General features: G+C 38.2%; 1 protein-coding gene across 1 annotated transcript in view; it reads left to right on the top strand.

Moving 5' to 3' along the window:
* The first annotated feature begins 896 nt into the window (after positions 1–896).
* ORC3 (origin recognition complex, subunit 3) overlaps positions 897–20,540 on the top strand; it is a 34,946-nt gene continuing 15,302 nt past the window's right edge. The window contains exons 1-10 of the mRNA XM_008936241.1: positions 897–945; positions 3,432–3,529; positions 8,376–8,520; positions 9,788–9,892; positions 10,669–10,823; positions 11,729–11,865; positions 13,905–14,064; positions 14,834–14,947; positions 16,708–16,841; positions 17,322–17,385. Of these exons, the coding sequence (XP_008934489.1) occupies positions 10,683–10,823; positions 11,729–11,865; positions 13,905–14,064; positions 14,834–14,947; positions 16,708–16,841; positions 17,322–17,385 (750 nt within the window). The 5' untranslated portion in view covers positions 897–945; positions 3,432–3,529; positions 8,376–8,520; positions 9,788–9,892; positions 10,669–10,682. The remainder of the gene's footprint in view (positions 946–3,431; positions 3,530–8,375; positions 8,521–9,787; positions 9,893–10,668; positions 10,824–11,728; positions 11,866–13,904; positions 14,065–14,833; positions 14,948–16,707; positions 16,842–17,321; positions 17,386–20,540) is intronic.

Below are 20,540 nucleotides of genomic sequence, written 5' to 3'. Positions count from 1 at the left end.
CGTTATTCATATACTAGTGGCTGAACTAGATTGAGTTGAGTAATTTTTGCTTGTATGAGCATCTGCATTGAGGAACACAGGATTGAATCAGTCTATTTATGTCTTGAACACTTGAGTATTCCTTCCCTTTTCAAAAGAGATGAGTTTTTATTTGAGAGAATGGGGGAAGAAACTTCAGTTTTTCTAGAGGAAAATGAAAAAAATCTTTCAGTGTTCAGAACTTAATATATGTGGTTTATTTCCTTTTCCTTTGTGACGAAAACAGGAGATGAATTCTATCTGGAGGACCTCCTTGGATATAGGGATTTTATTTATCTGAACTTTTTCTAAACCATTTGTCGTTCTGCTTCTAGCCATCTTTGCTTTTTCAACCAGCTTTACTTTTTCATGTTGGGATGCTCTTGTCCTCTGTAGCTATAGTATGTCATTGGCTTCTGTAAGGGATGTAATACTCACTGGGTTATTCTGGATCACCTTTTCTAGGCATTCCAGCCTCTTGGGTTTATTTGTTTTCTTTTTAACTGAAATTGTACTGAGAAGACTATTGATGTGTCTCCAGGGAATTGTTTCCTCTTAATTGTAAACCCATTGGAGCTTATGAGATGTTTAAAGAACCTGCTGCTATTGTACTTGATGGTTGAATTGAAGAACATAATAGAAAGATGAAAAAGTTCCTCCCATACGTGCTGGGATACTGCTTTGACTAGTTTTCCAGCTTCAAACAGGAATATAAAGGGCTAACATGCAAATTTGTATCCTTGGGATGCTGACAGTTAAGTTCAAATTCTTGACTTAATGGAGCACTGAAATTGAAGGAGAATAAAGTGTCCTCGGGAGCCAGTCAGATGGATACTCTTACTAAAGAGATTTTTTTTTTTTCTATTTTATAGGGCTGCTTTGTTTTTAAACCAAGTCCCAAGAAGAGAAAGCTGTCTGAGGAAACAGGTTAGTGTATTTTGATACATGTTTCTATGCCTGAGAAGAGTTAAATTGTGGAAGGTTCAGGAGATCTGACTGAACCCTGTCATGGCTGTGGGAGGATTTCTGTTGTTCCTTGATGTCAGTATTGCTGAAAACCCATTTCTTTGGGGGAACCTCAGAGAATTGTTGGCTAGTGTCCATGTTTTTTTAATCTCCAGCAATCCAAATTGCATAGTGATCTCTGTTAGCTTTTTTTTTTTTTTTTTTACAAGAGAACTCCTTTCCTTGTTACTGTAAATTGTTTACTGACTGACAAACTGAAGAGTCTGGATGAGCCACTTTTAAGATATGGGAGTCAGAAATTATATCCCATTTTATAAGTCTCATCGTATTGTGTGTAGTTTGCCTAAGTTTCTTGGGGAAAAGAAGAAAGAAAAGCTGTTTGTGAAGATCTCATGGCTTCTGTCCCCTGTTATTTTTTATATATATTTTCCCCAGCCTATATGCTGTGTGTACAGGTCTCTTGTCATTTGAGGAAGACTGAGCAGGACTGACTCTTACTTGAGCCACAAACAATGCTGCTTAAATAATTGTTGTGTGAGGCGCAGGGAATTTAGTATTCTTATTTCCAGGCTAAACTTTATTTTGGCATCACCAGAGCTGTCAAAAGTTGTGACAATTTGTTTAAAAAAAGGTGGAGGGGAAAGTAATAAGGCCGATTTTTTTTGTGGAAATCACCACAGGCTGTTTCGTTACCAGAGATTACTGTAACACTTACTTTAAAATTAATCCCAAGTTATTTTTTCCATGAGAGCTGGCACACCTGTAGCACAGGGGAAGAGAATCCAGTCTGTCATTCCTGCATCCTGCAAGGTAAATAAACCACCAGCCAAGACCTGAGTGCTTAAGCCACATTGAAATTTTACCTCTTGGTGGATATCATGTTTTTGTTTTTGCAAGATTAGTAATGCTTGAATAAATCCTACTAAAGATGTTGGTTTAGTTAGCAAATGCTTGAAAACAGAAGAATAAATTTGACTGAACTACACCCAAGGGAGAGGTGGAGGTGAGCTAGTTTGGCTGCTCACAGCTGAACAATACTTCGATGTGCATCCAGACACTGTGGGAGCCCGAACTAGCCAAGTGTGAAATTTCTGTTGTGAAGTACTGTTGCACCTCACAAAAGGCCTTCTGCGCACATTTGCATCTGTAGCTTGAGTTTGGTAGTATAAAAAGAATATTATACCTTAATATATTACTAATAATGTGGTGGCTGGATTTTCTTTAACTAAAAGCCTAGGACTTGTGTAATCAGAGTGGGTTATATATTTTAAGTGAAGTTTTTTATTCTTAGGGATCCAAATGAGGTGTTAGTTTAGGGGAGAAGATGAGAATAGAGGGTAGGGGATGCCTCTTGCTCCCCATTTACAGAGCTCTTTTGAGTGTTTCTGTTGCTTTGGGAGATGGAATGTGGTCATCAGCTGGTTCTAGAGATCAGACCACAGCTTATGCTCTGTTGAATGGGACCTTCAATCTTTGTGTTCTACCAAGTGGTGTTAGTGAAGCCTTAAAACTATGCCAGGCCTGCTAAATGTATGCGGGGAGCAGAGAGATGGTTCCAAGCCTGTGTGCTTTTTTTACCTGTTTTTTTAAGGGAACTATAAACTGCATGAATGTGGCAGGAAAAACGACGAGGAAAATCTCACTCAGTTGTACTAGTTTCTGTTCTGTCTCCCATTTTCCTCCCAGCTCTGACTTTCCTTCTTCCAGCTGGAAGAAGGTGGAGAGTTTCTGTACTCGCATCTCTGGGGCAGAGTAGCACCTGGCAAGCCAGATGTATTCAGATGTGCCAAGATACTGTTTTACCAAGAAGGATCTCTTCTCCTTTTCTTTTTCACAAAGAGCAGGTATAGAAGCGAGAGGCAGTTTAGAAGTGATGCAGAAATGTAGGCCTAGTTTGCACTTAAAAGTTTTGCTGGCATAGTTGTCAGTTAAATGTATTTTTGAAAAATAAATAAGTCTGTATTTCATTTAACCTGAAAGTGTTTTCCCAGTATGCCATATTATTTTCAGGAAACTGGTGTTAACTACACATTCCCTGGGGAACAGAACAAATTTTCATTAATCTTTTCTTGCAAGCCTTTATGGTTCATATCTTACTTTAATAGTGAAGGAGAATTGAATACTTATTAGGTGGAAGAGACTCACAAAACTTTCTGAATCAAGCAAAATTTATTTTATTTTAATAATAAGGGCTGTTTGCTCTGATTTGGCCTTTAGCTCATCTGGGACTGGAGATAGCAGCGAGCTCTTTACCTTCTGCCTGCATACTGGGATAACAGATTCTGCTTCTTCCCTCACTTATGCTACCAGATACCAGCAGTTAGTTGGTTGAGAGAAAGATAATTTCCCTTAGATAAATAGATATCTGGGTGCCTTGTTTCCTTCTCAACAAAGTGTTTCGGTTTAATAATCTTATTTGTGCTTGCCTTTGTTTTCTGTCTTTCTAGCTAATTATTTTGGAGTAAAAGACAAGGATTCAGAGGATGCTGAGCTGCGGTTCGTCACGTGTCAGTCTTTGTGGAATGAGGTCAAATCGGAAACAGAGGTGAGGAGTGTTCTGCATTTGTAACAACACTGCTTGTGCGTTTGTTTCTGGAGATCATCTTTTTTTACATGCTTACAAGGGCAATGAGTTAAAAAGGCACAAAAAAAAAAAAGGGGCCAAGAATATTGACGGAGACTGAAATCGCTGTCCAGAATATAAAATAGTAATAATAAATCCATCCATAATAAATCAATTCATTACTTCTAGACACAGAATTACATGGTTTTGATGCTTCAAGCTGCTGCTTCTAAGCTTCTCTTCTCACTAGTAGTCCTTTTTATTAATTCCTGGCATACTGCTGTTTGTTACCTTCAATTCAGTTGTGTGCTTGCCAGCCCTTTGAGGATTTTAGGCTGCTCTTGACCTCAGTGTTACAGAGTTCATAGCCGCCCAGCATTCACAGTGGATTTATGTGACTGCAACTACATAGATGTCAAATACTGAATGACACAGCTGCAAGCATAGTCTATTGAAGTAGAATGGACAGTGTCAATGGGGTTGTCCGATAGGGATCAGAGTTAATTTCAGACTGAACTGTGGCCTCCTAGTTGTTGTGTGTTAGGTGGCATGCTGTTGTTGTGTCCCTGTAGCCAGCTGGATTGCATTATAGTATGAATAATTGCTTCTCTACAGCAGGGATTTCCTCCTCTACTCAGTGTCAAGGATTTTGGGAAAGTATTCCACATTATTCTGCCTGCTGTTGTGCGCTGGACATTATGAGAATTGTTTTTCCAAAGTTTGTTTTGGGATGTACAGTAGAAACCATCTGGATGTAGCTTACAATCTGGATCCTTGGACTAAACTCATAAATTCCTCTAGTTCCGTTCCTGCTATTCCATGATCCAGCTCACTTTGACGAGTCAGCACCCTTTTTAAACCATAGCTGTCCAGGCTGTGCAGAGCAGTGCACTACATCATGGTGCTGATTATAGAGAACATAGAGAAGTTTCTGGAGGCCTGTTTGGTATCTTCCTGCCAACTGCTTCAGCTTCACAGGTTAGCTCCCAGCATTGACAGTAGTGTTGTGAGCTGCACTAGAAACTGCCTGATCAGCCCCACAGTGGATCTGAAGGAAGATGAGATTCTGTAGCTACTTCTGGAAGACCTTTTCATGGATCTTCTTTCTTTGGCACCGTGTTGTTGAGGCTTTTGAGATAATGCTTCTACCATGCCAACCGGGGCTGCAGGATTTCCAGATTGAGGAAGTGGTGGTGGTTTTATTTTGTTTGTTTTGTTTTGTTTTTTTTTCCTAGTGCTCTGCAAGTATTTCCCCCAGAGCAGCAGACGCAGCTCACAGTAGCAAAACCCTCCCTTAACCACTGAGAAGCACAGAGCCATTGACATCAGGAAAATCATCATTCTTTCCTGTTCTGAGTCTCCTACACTTTTATCTGAGACTGCTAGGAGGTTGCCACATACTTTCTTCTGTTCTTCCTCTTCCTAATGGAAGACAGTTCATCCTCCATTGACAGATTGATATGGGCCTTACCTTAGAGTTTGATTTGTGCAAGGGTGGATTACCTTCAGTTACTTTTGCTGCTATACATAGAATTTTCTTTATCCAGCTTCTGGGATATCTCTGTCATTTCTTCTGCTGAAGTTTGAATTACTGTCCTTTGATTCTGCTGTGGTCAAACTCGGAGGTGATGATTGTTCTTACATAGAAAATTACATGATAATTCAGGTTGGAAGGGACCTTAGAAAGTCTCTAGTCTGAGCTCCTGTTCAAAGCAGCAGCATCTGTGAGGTCAGACCAGGTAGGCAAGGCCTTTATCCAGTCAGGTTCTTATTTTTTATATACTTTCAAACCCTGATGTAATAAGTCTGATCCATTGCAAAATACCTGGGAAGGGCATGGCTTGCATTTTTATTCTAGGCGTTCTGGTAGTGTACTAACGGAGCCTAGCAGGATGTTCTCCAAAGTTTTTGCCAGGGTACTGCCACCTGATGGTGTGTTGGCAGGCCTTGTGCTTGTGCTGGTGTTTTCCCATGTCTCTGGTATCTGCTGGAGGTGTTGAAGAGTGAAGAGGATTTGAGTTCCAGGTACTTCATTGCAGAGCTCTTTTGGCCTCTGTATGTCCATCATAAACCATATTGTGATTGTGACAGCACCATCTGTCATCTGCTGATGACGTCCTTTCAGGCTTCTTGTAACATGAAAAGCTGGCAAAAATACTGCAAGAATTGTCCTTCATTTTTGGAAGGTAAATTTTGGACCTCTTTTATTTCAGTATTGCAAGACATCCCAGTTTTGACCCTTGCTTTCAGCAGTGGCCTTGCAGGTGTTCTTGTTGTGGTATATCTCATCAAGAGCTTTTAGAAACATTTCCTTCCTGTAAGGTGAGGAATTCCAGTTGCACTACCAGGATCCAGGTTAGAAACACGAAGCTGAAGTGCAGGGCTGTAGTGGGGTAATTTTAGCTCTAATGTGCAGGTGGCAGTTTTCAGAGCACACAACAGATAATCGTGACCAAACCTAGAGTGGCAGCAGGGACTGAGCTTCCAGTTCAAACAGCTTTTCTAGAGTAAGCAGTGAGTTGATCACATGGGATGCAGAGAAGGCAGAGAGTACCATCTGAGACATTACAAAACCAGTGCCAGTAACAGGTGATTTGACAAGAAAAGACTGATGGGTTTTAAGAAATCTAAGTAAATGTGTAGTGCTATGACAGACTGAAGTCTGAGCAGGCCCTATGTGCAATCTCAGAGAGATGTGACCTTAACTGCTTTGATAGCTGCCTCATCAGTGCTGCTAGAGGCTGCCTTTGCCATTTGGTTTAAAATCAAGTTCACTACTGTGTGTGTCATTGTTGATAGTAAATCTTGATGGTGTTTTTATTGGGGGCAGGGTTTTAATCTTATTTCTAACACCTGTGTTCTAGAGTATATAATAATAATATGCTGAACTTCAGAGTAAGGTTTTTTTTTTGCCTGTTCTAGCAGAAAGCATATCTTGAATTAGAGACAGATTTTCAAAAGCACATATGTAATAAAAGCAATACAAGAAGCTGCCACTATATATCTGCTTTTAAAAGTTTTATCTGCCCCTGTTTTCTCTCACCTTTCCATATTCCTCATTATACAAATTCTTGTATTAAAATAATCTGTGAGAACAAAAGACAGTGTATCAAATATAGCAGTCATGTGGTTTAGTATTTTTTCCTGCAAAACTTACTTAATGCTTTCCTCTATTTTTTTTTTTTTTCATCCTGAATTAGATTTGGAGGAGTTGAAATTTTTGCTTTCATTCACATCTCTCAGAAAAGTGTTTACAGGTATTTTGTAAGCCAAGAGGGAATAACAGGAATTTTCATGAACATTCTTCCTGAAACTAATTATTTGGTTTTATTCCTCCTACATCACTTACAATTTGTCAGTATGTTGTTTTTTTTCTCCTTTAAAGCCTGTGGAATGACAACACAGTTAAACTTGTTTGCTTTCCAAGTTACTGTTGAGGCATTTGACCAGAAGTTCCAAGGTGCGAGGTACCTGTGTTTGCCACACAATGAATAAATTACCATGTTTATGGTTCACAGGTGTGGTGGGTGGTAGGCTCTGGCTGGGTGCCGTGTGCTCACCCAAGCTGCTCCATCACTCCCCTCTTCAACTGGACAGGGCATAGAAAATGTTACAAAAGGCTCACAAGTCAAGATAAGGGCAAAGAGAGATCACTCAGCAGTTACTGTCATGGGCAAACCAGACTCGACTTGGGGAGAAATTAGTTTAATTTGTTCCCAGTCAAATCAGAGTAATATAATGAGAAATAAAAATGAATCTTAAAAACAGCTTCCCTACACCCCTCCCTTCCTGGTCTGAAATTTACTCCCAATTTCTCTGCTTCCTCCCCTCCATCAGAACAGAGGACAGGGAGTGATGGTTACCGGTTCATCTTTCCATAGTCACTGTTAGAGAGTCTTGGGCCAGATTGTGCTGTTCATTTACAGAGAAGAAAACACATATTTCCTTCCAGTGTGGCAGGGAACTCCTTCCTCCTCAGGGGGAGGACTCCAAACACTTTTCTCCTGCTCCAGCATGGAGTCCCTCCCAGAGAAGACAGTCCTCCATGAAGTTCTTCCAACATGAGTCTGTCTCGTGGATTCCGTGGGGTGTAGTCCTTCAGGAACAGACAGTTCTAGGTTGGGTCCCCCACAGGGCCACAAGTCCTACCAGCAGACCTGCTCCACCATGGACTTCTCTCTTCACAAGTCCACAGGCCCTGCCAGAAGCCTATTCTAACATAGGCTTCCCACTGGGTCACAGCCTCTTTTGGGTATCCACCTGCTTCGGTGTGGGATTGGGACCCTCTATGGGCTGGAGCTGGATAACTGCTCCACTGTTAACCTCTGTGGGCTGCAGGGGCACAGCCTGCCTCACCATGGTCTTCACCATGAGCTGCAGGAGAGCCTGTGCTCCAGTGCCTGGAACATCTCCTCCTCCTTCACCGACCTTGGTGTCTGCAGAATTTTCACATACTCTTGCTCCTCTCATTGTCTGCAGTTGCTGTTTTGTGTTAACTTTTTCTCCTTAAATACATCGCCACAGAGGCACTGCCTCTGTCCCTGACGGGCTCAACCTCGGCCACCGATGGGTCCATCTTGTAGCCAGCTGGCCTTGACTCCGTCGGACGTGGGGAAAGCTTCTAGCAGTTTCTCACAGAAGCCTGTAGCCCTGCCAGCTACCAGAACCTTGCCATGCAAACCCAATGCAGCAGGAAAACAACTGTGTTACTGAAAATTTTACCCTGGAGTTTTAAGGATTGCAAATTATTCAGGAAAGGGGTAGAAAAAAGAAGATATTTTGGTGTTTCCACATTTTATAAATAAAATCTCTCTGGTTTTGTTTACAGCAAATACAGGAAAACTTGAATAAGCAATTATTTGATAATCTAGTAAGTTTTTTGCGACGGTCTCATTCTGAGTTCCAGAAGAAGACAACAGAATGGACTTGTCAGACGAAGTCCAAAGAAATCCCTACTGCAGCTCTTCTCCTAGGTAATTTTTTTAAAGAAATATTTTGTTAGGTACTTCTGCTTAGAACTGATACAGAGATCAAAGAAAAATATATTGCTGATTTCCAGCAGTTACTGTGAGCAATATCAGCTTCAGAAATGTTAACAGAAGAGACTGGACTGCGGGAAGGAAGCAGGATAAGACCTTCTTTCTCTTTGTGTATATAATAGTCCAGAAAGTTAACACCTTCCCTATAGGCCTGTCTTCGATAGATGGTAGTGATTTAGTTGTTTTTTTTTTTCCCTGAGGTACTGAATATGCTTTGACTCTGTCCCATTTTCTGCCACCAACATGCTTTGTGCTTTCTATGACTAACCATGGAATTACACAGCTTTGGAGTTTCTGGTACATGTTCTTGCAGTATCTATGTACATGTAGCAAAGCAGCATCAGTATCTTGGAAAAGGAGCAGAGGGTGAAGAAAAAAAACAACTGAAGTTCTTATTACTGAAGTCAGTGGCATTCTGAAGTTGCAGGTTCCCTCGCCTTTTCTTTTAAAGGGTTGTAACTAATCCAAAACCTGTTTGAAGGCCACCCGATTGCATTTTCAGTGTGCCATTTTAGGGAAATTAAAATCAGGCCTGTGCTTCAAATTTACCATGTGAGCACTAGCAATGTGTGCCTGGTAGGTAGTAGAAATATAAGAAGCTCCTGCTCTGAATATTTCTTTGGAAGAAGCTGTGAATTGCCTTCTGGAGAGGCTTATTCCTTTTTGGTTGACTAAGGATGTAAACAAAGGCAGTAAACACTGCATAGTTCATAGTAAATTCAGACAGTAGTTCATACTAACTCATAGTGATTTTCCTCCTTGCATAAGCCGTGTGAGGATCCCGGTCTCAAGTGTATGCACTGCCGTTCTTCTAGGAGACAATGAATTTCGTCTTCTCATCTGTAGGCCTTGGATGAGTGAATGGTTTCAGAGGGTATGAGTAGCAGGGAAATTAGAAAACAAATCCTGCTCCTTGCAAGTTTGCACCCTTGAGAAATCTTTCTTTTTAAAAAAAAAACAAACAAACTATATGGAGGATCTTTGCAGTGTTTCCTTGTTCCTTTTAATCAGCTAGTATTAACATCTATGTCTAATCTGGTGCTAGTTTTTCATCTTTCCTCATAGATGTTGCAATGCTTTTCATGCCTTCCTTAACATTTGAGTTATCTTCTGGTTTTTGTCTGATGTTCAGCTTGTTATTTGATCATTGTGGTCAGAAATCACAGGAAAAATGCCCTTTAAAATTTTGTCTTTTTTCTAGGTGTAAATGTTACAGATCATGGCTTGACTTTCAGAAGTCTCTCAGAAGTCCTTCAGAATAACATTACTCCTTATATAGCCTTGTTGGAAGCCAAAGATTGCCCAGGTAAATCCTGTAGTAGCTTTGCTACTGCTTCTGAATAAGTTATCAGTTAACTAGAAATTCTAGCTTTTGCCCCAAAATGAAAGAATAAGGGGATGGAGGGATCTTGTAGGCTTTCCAAAGATGTGCTCAATCCAATGTTAACACAGTAGTAATTTCTACTGTATTTTAAGAGGTGTCCAGTTCTGTTCAGAGCAATGAAGATTGAAATATGCTTAGGTGTAGCATAAATGTCAAGAGCACACTGCTTAGTATATTGATGTTGATATTGTAGGTCCTCTTGTTTAACTTGGAGTGCATGTATGCATTCCACTTTTAAAGGCTTGAAGTCATATTATTGCAGTGAGGGAGAAGGTAGGATAAAATTTTGTCCTGCTTTCCTTCCTTCTCATTTATTTTTAATTTTTTTTTTTTAAGTAAAAAGATTGTAATCATTTATGGCAGCATCCTCCAGTCCGTGAATGGGCTGGCATATTTATTTTTAGATCACCTTGATAGCATGTGCCTGGAGTTCAGGATGGGTGCAGGGACAACATCTTAACCTGAACTCTTGCTGTCTAGGCACATTAATAGGATCATTTTTATGCTTTAACAACATGCATATCAGGAATACTTTGAAGCTCTCTGGAGCATGAGGTTTGCATTCTGGAGTGAGAGGGAGAATGATTAGAAAAGTGAAAAAATAAGTGATAACTTTGGATTATTTTTTAGAGCATGACTTGGAGAAGTGTTACCAAATAACCAAATGTCTACTGTATGTCTAAAAATGTTTTGCAAAGGCATAAAAAATTTGATGCAGAAGCTGATGGGGCAGCTGATGAACTGCGATGTAGGTGTGGACTCCCTGGAAGATGAGGACTATATGCAGGTTTCCCAGAAGCGAATACGTTGTTCAATGACCTCTCTTATCAACTGGTATGAGAGTGTAACAAAGGTATGATTTTTTTTTTTTTTATCAATGGTTTATAAAAATGCCTGACCTTTAGATGCTTTTAAAAAAGCAATTGGATAACTCAGATTTCTGTGCCATAGTGAAAAAAATGCCAAAGGTTAGCGTTTCATGTAATACTAAGAAATAACTGCAGTTGAGGTGATTTGAATATAAATCTGTAACTTTATAACAAATGTGGAGTTAGTTTCTGATGAGGTATGAGTGCCAGAATTCTAAAAAACAAGTGAAAAGTACTATTTCATCGTCCATTTAATTGGGAACTAGAAACTTAAAATGCAGTATTGACATTATTCCAGATGCTTTTCTCCCAGGAATGCTGAGACATTCATTAAAACAAAACTTGAGGAAAGAACAGCCATCTGGGAGAAGGGCACTGTGTTAGTGCTAATGTGCTCTTCTGTCATCTGCAACTCATGCTACATGGACAATCAGTGAGAAAATAACTTTCAAAATGTTATTTTTATCTTTGTATTTAATATAGCTAATTAAATTTAAGTTTTGGTTTTCTCATAAATAAAGGTTAGAACTAATTTTATGACTTCATCAGAGCACTGCGTTAAACAGAATTTTGAGTACATGCGCTTTTTATTACTGGATAAAGGTACAGGAAATGGGTACACAACTCAGATCTTCTAACTTAATCCAAACAGAATTTCACCAGGTCTGTCCCACTGAGCTATTCTTATCTTTGTTGAAATGTGTGTTTTTAGAACTTGTTTGTACTTCATGCTGTGGAAACAGAAGGAAGAAAATTTTCAGTTCTAGATCCTACAACTGTAGCAAGAAGTCAGTTGTGTCACTTTGGAACATTATAGCGCTATAGATGTGAGTCTATCTTTTTATTTTACTGTCTTCTGTTCATTAATATGTAATGAATGACTTTAAAGAAAACAGATTCTGAAACTCCAAGCAAAACCAGAGCTTCCTCTTGTACACACTGCCAACCTCCTCCAGTTGTAGTTATCTTCAAAGACATGGAAAGTTTCACCACAAAAGTACTTCAAGACTTCATAGTCATCAGCAGGTAACGTGACCTGAAGTTCTTCCACTTCTTTGCCCATTTTCTATTTGCAGCTGTTTTAAAGTGTAACGATGACGCCAGTGGAGAGTTGGAATCAAGTATTGATGCTGCTTCTTTGTGTCAGTGATTGAACAAAAACCTCTTTACTAGGTTTAAGGGATAAATTATCTTAAAGCTAACTTGAAACTCCGAACCACAGGGACCATGGACTGGGTTGAGATAGTGGCAGGCTGACTGATTCTTTATATAAGAGGATTTATTTGTACTCGTCACTACAGCATTTGTGATTGTAAAGCTAGGTACTCTATCTTTCTTCTGTGGACTTTTAAAATTGTTTTCAGAGTATATTTTTGTATCACTACTGATGTAATGCTGCTTAAAGGTCACTAGCTTACTAATAGGGGTGTATGAAACTCACCTAGAGAATTTCTCAGTGTTGGCCAGGATCTCTAGTGAGTAGCTCACTACTTCAGGTGCTCCTATGCTTCTGTCCTTCCTTAACCTGTCTTAGTATTATCTCATGCATTCTAATCAAAACCCCACTATGATCTCTAAAAGGAGCATCTTAGTCCCCAGGCTGAAACGACAGTTCCAGCAGAATTGGGGCTGCAGTTGCGCAATTAATTCAGCTGCAATGCCCACACCTGACATTGCCTCTGAGTAAGCCTTGGCAATTGCACTTGCTGAGTCCCACAATGGAAATACTTTTCTGCTTCAGATCTGGCAGATGGGTTCTCTAGGAGGCATTTCAAGAAGCAAAACCAGAAATGCACGATTACCTGGAAATAGTTGGAGTGTAAGGCAGAGAGTTTGATTTTTTCAGTGTTGTGGTGTTGGGTTTTTGTCGTTTTGTTGGTTTTTTTTTTTTGTTGTTGTTGTTTTTTTTTTGGCAAGGCTAAATACCTCGTTATGAGCATATGGAATGTAGATGAAGTGCAGTTCAAATCTGTCAGTCGACTATTTGCAAATAAGATGTTTTATAATAGAATGTGTGTCTCTTCACAAAAAAGGTTTAGGAGATTCAAATGATCTAACTGAAGATTGTTGTGATTAAAGTAGAAGATGGATAAAATAGAAGCTTGGCAGAGTTATGTAATACTTGGAAAAATATATAATTGTGGACATTTGTCTTGTTTTCTCTGTTTCAGTTTTAAGCATGGTTTCTGATAAGGGTGAAGTGAGTAAATGTGATTAAGAAATCAGAAAAACCTCTCTCAAGTTTCATCTTCTTTCCAGTATTCTTTTAGGTTATCAGCAGTGGACAGTAATATATTAAGTTTATTGCTGTTACGTTTAAGTCTCTAGTAATTGTGGGATAACAAAACACCAAGGTCAAAAAGTTGCTGTGGGGAAAACAAAGGAAAGGAATACATTTTCAGTTGTAACTTAGAAGATATTTAAGATATCAGGTTTTCTATTTCCTTGCAGCTAATTAAAAAAAAAATGGAAAATAATACTGAAAACACTGTATTTTGTATGATGTTTATGCTGTTCACAAGGAATACAGCATTCAGTCCTGGTTATTAGTTCTCAATATATATTTAAAAATCATCTGAAGAGGAAGATTTAATTTGGGGAGGTTTGAGGTGGTTTTTTATTGGGTATAATAGGAACATAGAATGTTAGAGCTGTTTCATATTTATTTTAAACTTATTAAATGGTGTCAGATCTGTCAATTTTCTTGATACTGTTGTTTTTTTCTCTATGAAAAGAAAGGAAATAATAAAATTCAGTTCCCTGAATATAACTTTTGGGGAAGACAGGACCAGTACAATACTCTAACTGAAAAGATGCTTTGTTTTCCACTTCCTGAGATCTGAATCCTAAAATACAATTTAATTTGCTTTTCTACTTTAGAGCATTAAATAGCTTCCTTTCTTTTTATTCCACATCAAAACTCTTTTGGTTTACTGGCAACAAATCTTTTAATGTACCCTTTTCTGCATCTAAGCTCAGTGCTGTAGCAGGATTGTAATACATTCATTTAGTGATTTTCTAAAATGTAACTGTTATGGTTTTTTCTCCCTTCCTCCGTGATCTAGTCAGCATATCCGTGAACTACCTCTAGTACTGATTTTTGGAATCGCTACATCTCCAGTGATTATCCACAGCTTACTTCCTCACTCTGTTTCCTCTCTGCTGTGCATAGAGCTTTTCCAGTCCCTTTCCTGCAAGGAGCACCTGTCTACTGTCATTAACAAGGTAATTCCCTTTCGAAGTAGGAGAGGTGTGTATATATTCCAAGCACAGTGTACGTGTGGCCTTTAAAAGTACGTTCGTCTCAAGCTTTAGAAGCAGAATCTGTTCCTGAGAGCTGTGGATTTGGGATATTCCTACTCATAGCTGCAGAGTAGCTTAATAGGAAGCTCTCAAGCTTCCTTCTCACATTGAGACGCACGCACATATACGCTCTCATCTTAATTTTGTATTGACATCCATGCATATGTACTTGGGCAATTACTCTTTGACATTCCCATCTCTTCATTAAAGTAGTGTTTTGGTTTGAGTTTTATTTTGTTCCAGAAGAAGATAGCTTTAAACATAGAGAAGTACAGTTCAGTCTGAATTTTGCTGCCTGATAAAAATGAGCAGTTATCCAAGCGCTGAAGCTGTGTAGATGCTGTGCCTGGTAGTAACAAACCAGGTGGTTATTACAGCAATCTTTGGTCTATTTTTAATTTTTTAATAAATGCAAAAGTAGCATTAAGCAAAGCTAAACTCAAAGTTTGCCTATTAGTTAAAGGTACTTACAAAAATGTGGTGAAATAAACTGAAAATTAATCTTTGCATGGCTGGTTTTGTAGAAGTACTGGTTTTAGATTTTGTCAGTGTATTTAGCATCTCATTTAGTTGAATGCTAACACATACTGAGAGTTGTGTCAAATTGTATGTATAAATCCTGCTGATTTTACTGAGTTGAATTTGGGAAAGGATTTCTGCAATGGCAACTTTTCCTTTTTTTCTTCCTTAGCTGCTTCTGACAACCCAGTTTCCCTTTAAACTGGGTGAGAAAGTTCTGCAGGTTCTCATCAACATATTCTTATACCATGATTTTTCCGTCCAGAATTTTATCAAAGGATATCAGGTAGGCAATGGTAACAACAACTCAAACTATGGTTGTGAAAACAAAGACTAATTACTAGGCCCTGAAAGATTTCTTAGGTTCTGATCTTCCTGTCACTGAATCAAATGTAAAAATGTCCTTTGGAAACAGTTTGGATCTGTGAACAGGTGGGTGTTTTAAAGTTAAAACCCTAACTGCTAAGGTTTTAAGGGAAAACTTGAGACAAGTATGAAAAAGCATGTGAAAAGCTTCATCTGCTACAAAGACTGTATTTAAAGGTTACATTTAAAAAACCTGCCTCAGTGGATAGAAAGACTCATGTTTTGATATAGATTGACTTGTAGGTTGTAACACCCCTGGTAGAACTCACCAGCACTGATCATCTGTACCATGTCCTTGTACTCTGGTTTGTCATGGTGTGAGTAGGTTGCAGCCATGTCTGTTCCCTGCTTGAACTCTTCTGGCAGAGTTCCTGGGTGCACACTTCTTACCTTTGCAGGGAAGCAGGAGCTGTAGGGTCACTCACTTTGTGCCTCAGAGTAGATGGTGCGTGTGCTCCAAGCAGCTCTGCAGCAATGTGGGAATTACGTTTACCCTCTTTCACAAAGTGGAAGACTTCAAGGTTTCCAAAAATAGTCTATACAGAGTATGATAATTGTATTTTTATTGGCTTATATAGATCTTCATATCCAGGTGGATTACTGTGTCTGAGTCTCCTTGTAGCTTTTGTGGATTGGAGACGAGTTCTCCAAAGAACTTGTAGTTACTGTAATCTGTTTTAATGAAGGATTGTGAAATGCTTTGGTTTTTGCCTGGTTCCACGTGTGAACCTGTTAGTAAAACATGTCCTTTTAGTGTCATATGCCTTTAGAGTGTCTCCTTTGATACCTGAGAGTCAATGCTTACATGTGGCCAGGAGAAATATCCTGGCCATAGTACCTCTTCTTGAAGAGAGACCTCTGCAGTTTTTCATAGTTTTCAACTTCTTGTATTTGAAAGAGTCGCCAGGATTTAGTGATTCCCATCAACCTGATAGAAAAATACAGTCCCTTACCCCAGCAGCTTATGGCTGTGTCCTTGCATGTTAAAAGTCTTCAGGGATAAAGTAATCTCAGGTGAGATTTCCTAAGTGGTAGATAGAAGGGATCACCATCATCTCATTATGTCTGAGAGTGATGTTAACTTTCCTGACATGAAACGTCTTTCCTCTTTGCCAGTTTTTATGCTTTAAAAGTTTTTGGTGAGGCAGTCTTTTCAAGAACAGATCTGATGAGTATGTGCTGCTATTCTGCAAGGCCCTGATGCTACATTTAGTGGAGCTGAAACTGGGGATAAAGCATGTTTGTACATATGCATAGCAGGAGCTTAGCAGTGTATTTTTGTGTACATGAAACAGAAATTGAAATTAGGACATGTGATAAGTTTGTTTGTGTACAGTAGTTGCTTCTCATATCTTTAAATACACTCGTTGTTTGTGAGCATTGTAACCTAAAGGATGCAGTAATTCACATAAGTGAATACAAAATATTTGACAAGCTATAGTTATATAAAGGGGGGGGGAATGAGGTACTGAAAATTAATAGTGCATACAGCAAAAAAAGTAATTATATGACTGATTTTAAAATGAAACAATCCATGTCTTCTAGTAATGTTTTTTTTTTAAGGAATGCTATTAATACCATTGTAGTATATGTACTGTAGTAATAAGAAAGCATTAGAAGGTAGATATACCAGGGAGGATGAATTTTATTAACATCATTAGTTCTTGCTTTGTTTTTCAGCTCTGTATTGTGGAACACTTCTATTCCCAGCCTCTTAGTGTACTGTGTTGCCGACTGGCAGATGCTAAGCAAAGAATAAATTCTTTATCACATGATCAGTGTGAAAACATTCGAAGACTGCCCTCTTTTAGAAGGTAAAAGGGGAAATAAATTTTTGAACAAACCTGTATTTTGTCGGCTTTAAAAAAGTTAAAGGGGGCCTGTAAATGTAGCTGTGTGAAAACTGCACATCCATCACTTGTGTGTATGTTCCTATAGCAAAGGTAAATTGATCAAAAGGAGGACAATTCTAAATAATTTCAGGAAGCCTTAATCTGCTTTATAGAGTACAGCTTCTGTGATGTGCAACCACATGAACTTTTTTTCCTCTTGTTATTAATACAGAAACAAGCTATTAAAACAAGTAAACATAAATCACTTTTGAACTTGTTAAGCTGACCTGGAGCATAATCTCAAGGGTTTTGAAGTGGCCTTTCAACTTGCTGACTGTACTTATTTGAATCTTTCCAAAGAAATCATTATAGCAGCATAAACTCTATGAATTTTTTAACCCTATAATACTTAATGATATTTTACATGATATTTTTTATGGTTGTGTTTTTTCTTACTATCAGCTATGTGGAGGGTCAGGTATCAGAGAAACAGATTGCATTGCTGACGACAGACAACTTTTTAAAGGTAAAATTTAAAGAGTGTCTTTGGAGATCAAAAATAACTTTTACTAGTTAAAAGTTATGTTAGTTTATAGAGTATAATAAAATAGAAGACTAAGATGTATGGTTCTGTATAACATCTTTCACACAGTAAGTCCAGTAATGGAGAATTAAGATCAGCAGATGAAAATTTCAAATCTCTAGGATTAACAGGTGTGCAGCTTTGTATAAATGTATAACTTTTCTTACATCAACTTTTACATATGTCTAGAAATATAATTGCTTTAAAAGAAGGTTACAAGGTTTATTTATGGCCTGGTCTTTCAATGCTTTCTCAGACTGACTTTCCAAGAAAGTCAGTGAAGTTTTTGAAGAAGAAGTTAAGTAATCTTTGTGGTTATTTCATAAGCTGTTAATCCTGCATACCCTCTGTTTAGTTTCTGATTGAGCTCAGTAGGGTAGTCTATTTCTTGAGGCACACGTTCACACTAGATGTTGTACAGGATTAAAACTTTAATTTATGTTACATGTTTACCTGAACGTCAAGTGATTAAACTCGGGCTGCTACCATTGTGAGCCCTTTAGGAATTCACCAACAAAGATCTGTTGGTTATTTTCACCAGCTGAACCACTCCCAGTGGAAGCCTTACTCAGGGTAAAGTGTTTCTCCTAACTCTTTATCTCAAGTATAGCTAACCTGTCAGGCAAAGAGTGCTGCTGCAGATAAAGCAATTAATTTGTCCTAGCAGAGCTTCCTGGTCTGTACGGACTTTGCAAGTGTGAAGAACAATGGCAGTGGCTGGAAAAGGGGTTGACAGCAGGCAGGTTTGCCAGTGCAATGCAATTACAGTGGTCGAGGCGAGACATTATTTATACATGATTTTATGACCCGTAGTCTTCAGTAGCAAAAACAGCTTAAGCTGCTGCTCTTCCCTTGCTGCTAATTCCCACCTCAGCAGATAGGCCAGCACAACTGCTTGTGTGGCTGTGCAACGAATGTAATCGGAGAAATGAGCCAATTAATGTAATCTGACAAAAAAAAAAAAGATAAGCTATGGCATTTTTTTTTCTCTGTTGTTGCTGCAGAATGATTACCCCAATGCAGTTCACTCTGCAGGTGCATAAATGCTTCTGTTGAAACAACAGGGGAATGGAAGGGTGGGAATGAGCATCTGACACTCTTTGTTTCTTTGTTTAAAGACCATGTAATGGGCTGCTACATTGAAAGCTACTCATCAGCTTAAACTTTATATATTTAATACTATAGCCCTTCTTTCACAAGCCTCACTGTGTCAGTTTGGGAAAGAAGCTGGAATTCTTGTGCTTATGTGCATACAATGCCCCTGACATAGTTTAACTGAAGACACTTGCTCTAATCTCTGTAGTAGGCTCTAGGACTGTTGCTGCATTGCCAAGGTGGCAGTGTTGTCTGCCTGGGGAGAAGAGTCACCATGGTACTACTTCATATGAATCTACTGTTCATGTTCAGGACCAGGTGAACTTGCTCTTCAAGCTTAGCATCTAAACAAGCAACACCCTTTGTCAGCTGCATTTTATATTACATGTTGTTACCACTTTTTAAAATAACTATGGGAAGAGTTCTACCTAATTAGGATAATCAGTTTTAAAAGCAATTTTACATCCTAATTACTTATAACTGTCTGAAAGTTTTCATGACAAATTTCATTTTAAATTATGTAAATGTGGCAATCTATATGTATGGAAATAACATTGCATAGTCTTCTAATAAGGTTTTCAAACTTTTCTAAAACGGAACATGCCTTTTCACTCTGTTATTTGGCAAAATGCATAGTCCTTCTGCATTGCTATTTGTGTATATTAATTACATCAGTTAGTAGTAGTTAGTAGTTTTTCCTTCAGGAGCTGGGAATTGAGATGAGGGAAATATAGATGCTATAATGCTCTGGGTTTAGGGAGTAAGATTGATGTAGCAGCATTAAAAAGAACTTGTTTTCTTCCCTCAGCTTCTTTTGTCATGGGCATAAATTGGTTTGGGGGTGGGTTTTTTTGCTTCTTTTTTTTTTTTTTAAAATTAAATTAAAATAGACTTAAAATATGTACTTGTGAGTGTCTACCCTAAGGTCTTGGAAGTAATTTAAACAATTGCTATATCTGTCAACCTGAAATTTTACTGGATTAAAAGTCTCTGGGGAGAAATATCTTTAAATTTTTTAATCATTTCAAACTTTTTAACATCTGAAAGCTCCCTGCAGCACTAAGTGTCTTTGTTACTTTCAGTCCTTGCAGTATGATACTTAATCTTTCTGCCTCAGTACTTCCTTATATTGCCTACAGATAAGGCTTTGCTTTTTTTAAATTATTTAATCTTTGATACCCTTTGTTTCAGTTTAACTTTAGAGAACTTCAGTTGCTTGTTTTGTTTTTCCATTTGGAACAGTTTGCTCAGACTTAAACAAAGCAGCAGTAAAATATGTAGAGAAATCTGTGGGTTTTTTTCTGCTTTATCTTTGACCGAAGGCAAGTGAGAGATCTTCTGGTTCATAAAGGTATATCTAATGAGCCCAAAGAACTTTAATACAGCAAGCAGAAATTGAGTGCTGTTTTCCAAAAGTGTTGCATATGCTTCCATGGGAGGCTCCTGATAATTAGATACCATTCAGTAGCAGCAGCTAATAATTTCTTTTTCTTAATACACGATTATTTTTCTTCTGCAGTTCTTAGGCTATGAATAAACAGAAGTCAAATAGAGAGCATGCAGGAGCAGCAAATGCTTATTTCTTTATTTTCTGTGACCTCGTCTTTTTGTGTATACCTAACCAATAAAACTAGCATTTACCCACCATATAAGAAATTTTTAAATGCATTTGTAATATAAAAATGCAAACAAGGATTTGAGTAAAATTTTTTATTATTTATGTAGCTATATAGATTTTCATTGCCTGCTGAAGTTACAGTGTATAGTCCTGTTTTTTGCAAGATGACATACTGAATCTAAAAGCTAAATATAGTTGAAAATGGTAAAATAATAATGCTAATCAATAACAAATCTCCAGTGAGATGCAGGAAGAAAGTAAAGTTAACAATATGCAGTGTGATTTCAGTGAACTGTGGATACAGCTTTTTTTACATAGTGGTCTTAATTTAACACTTGTGATTTAAATCATAACACACCACTATGTCAAAATTTCAGAGCTCTTT

The sequence above is a fragment of the Merops nubicus genome, unplaced genomic scaffold (assembly GCF_000691845.1).
Source record: "Merops nubicus isolate BGI_N331 unplaced genomic scaffold, ASM69184v1 scaffold23642, whole genome shotgun sequence".
Taxonomy (NCBI): Eukaryota; Metazoa; Chordata; class Aves; order Coraciiformes; family Meropidae; genus Merops; species Merops nubicus.
Note: the sequence above shows the minus strand (reverse complement) of the source record. Positions and strands in the feature narration are given on the sequence as shown.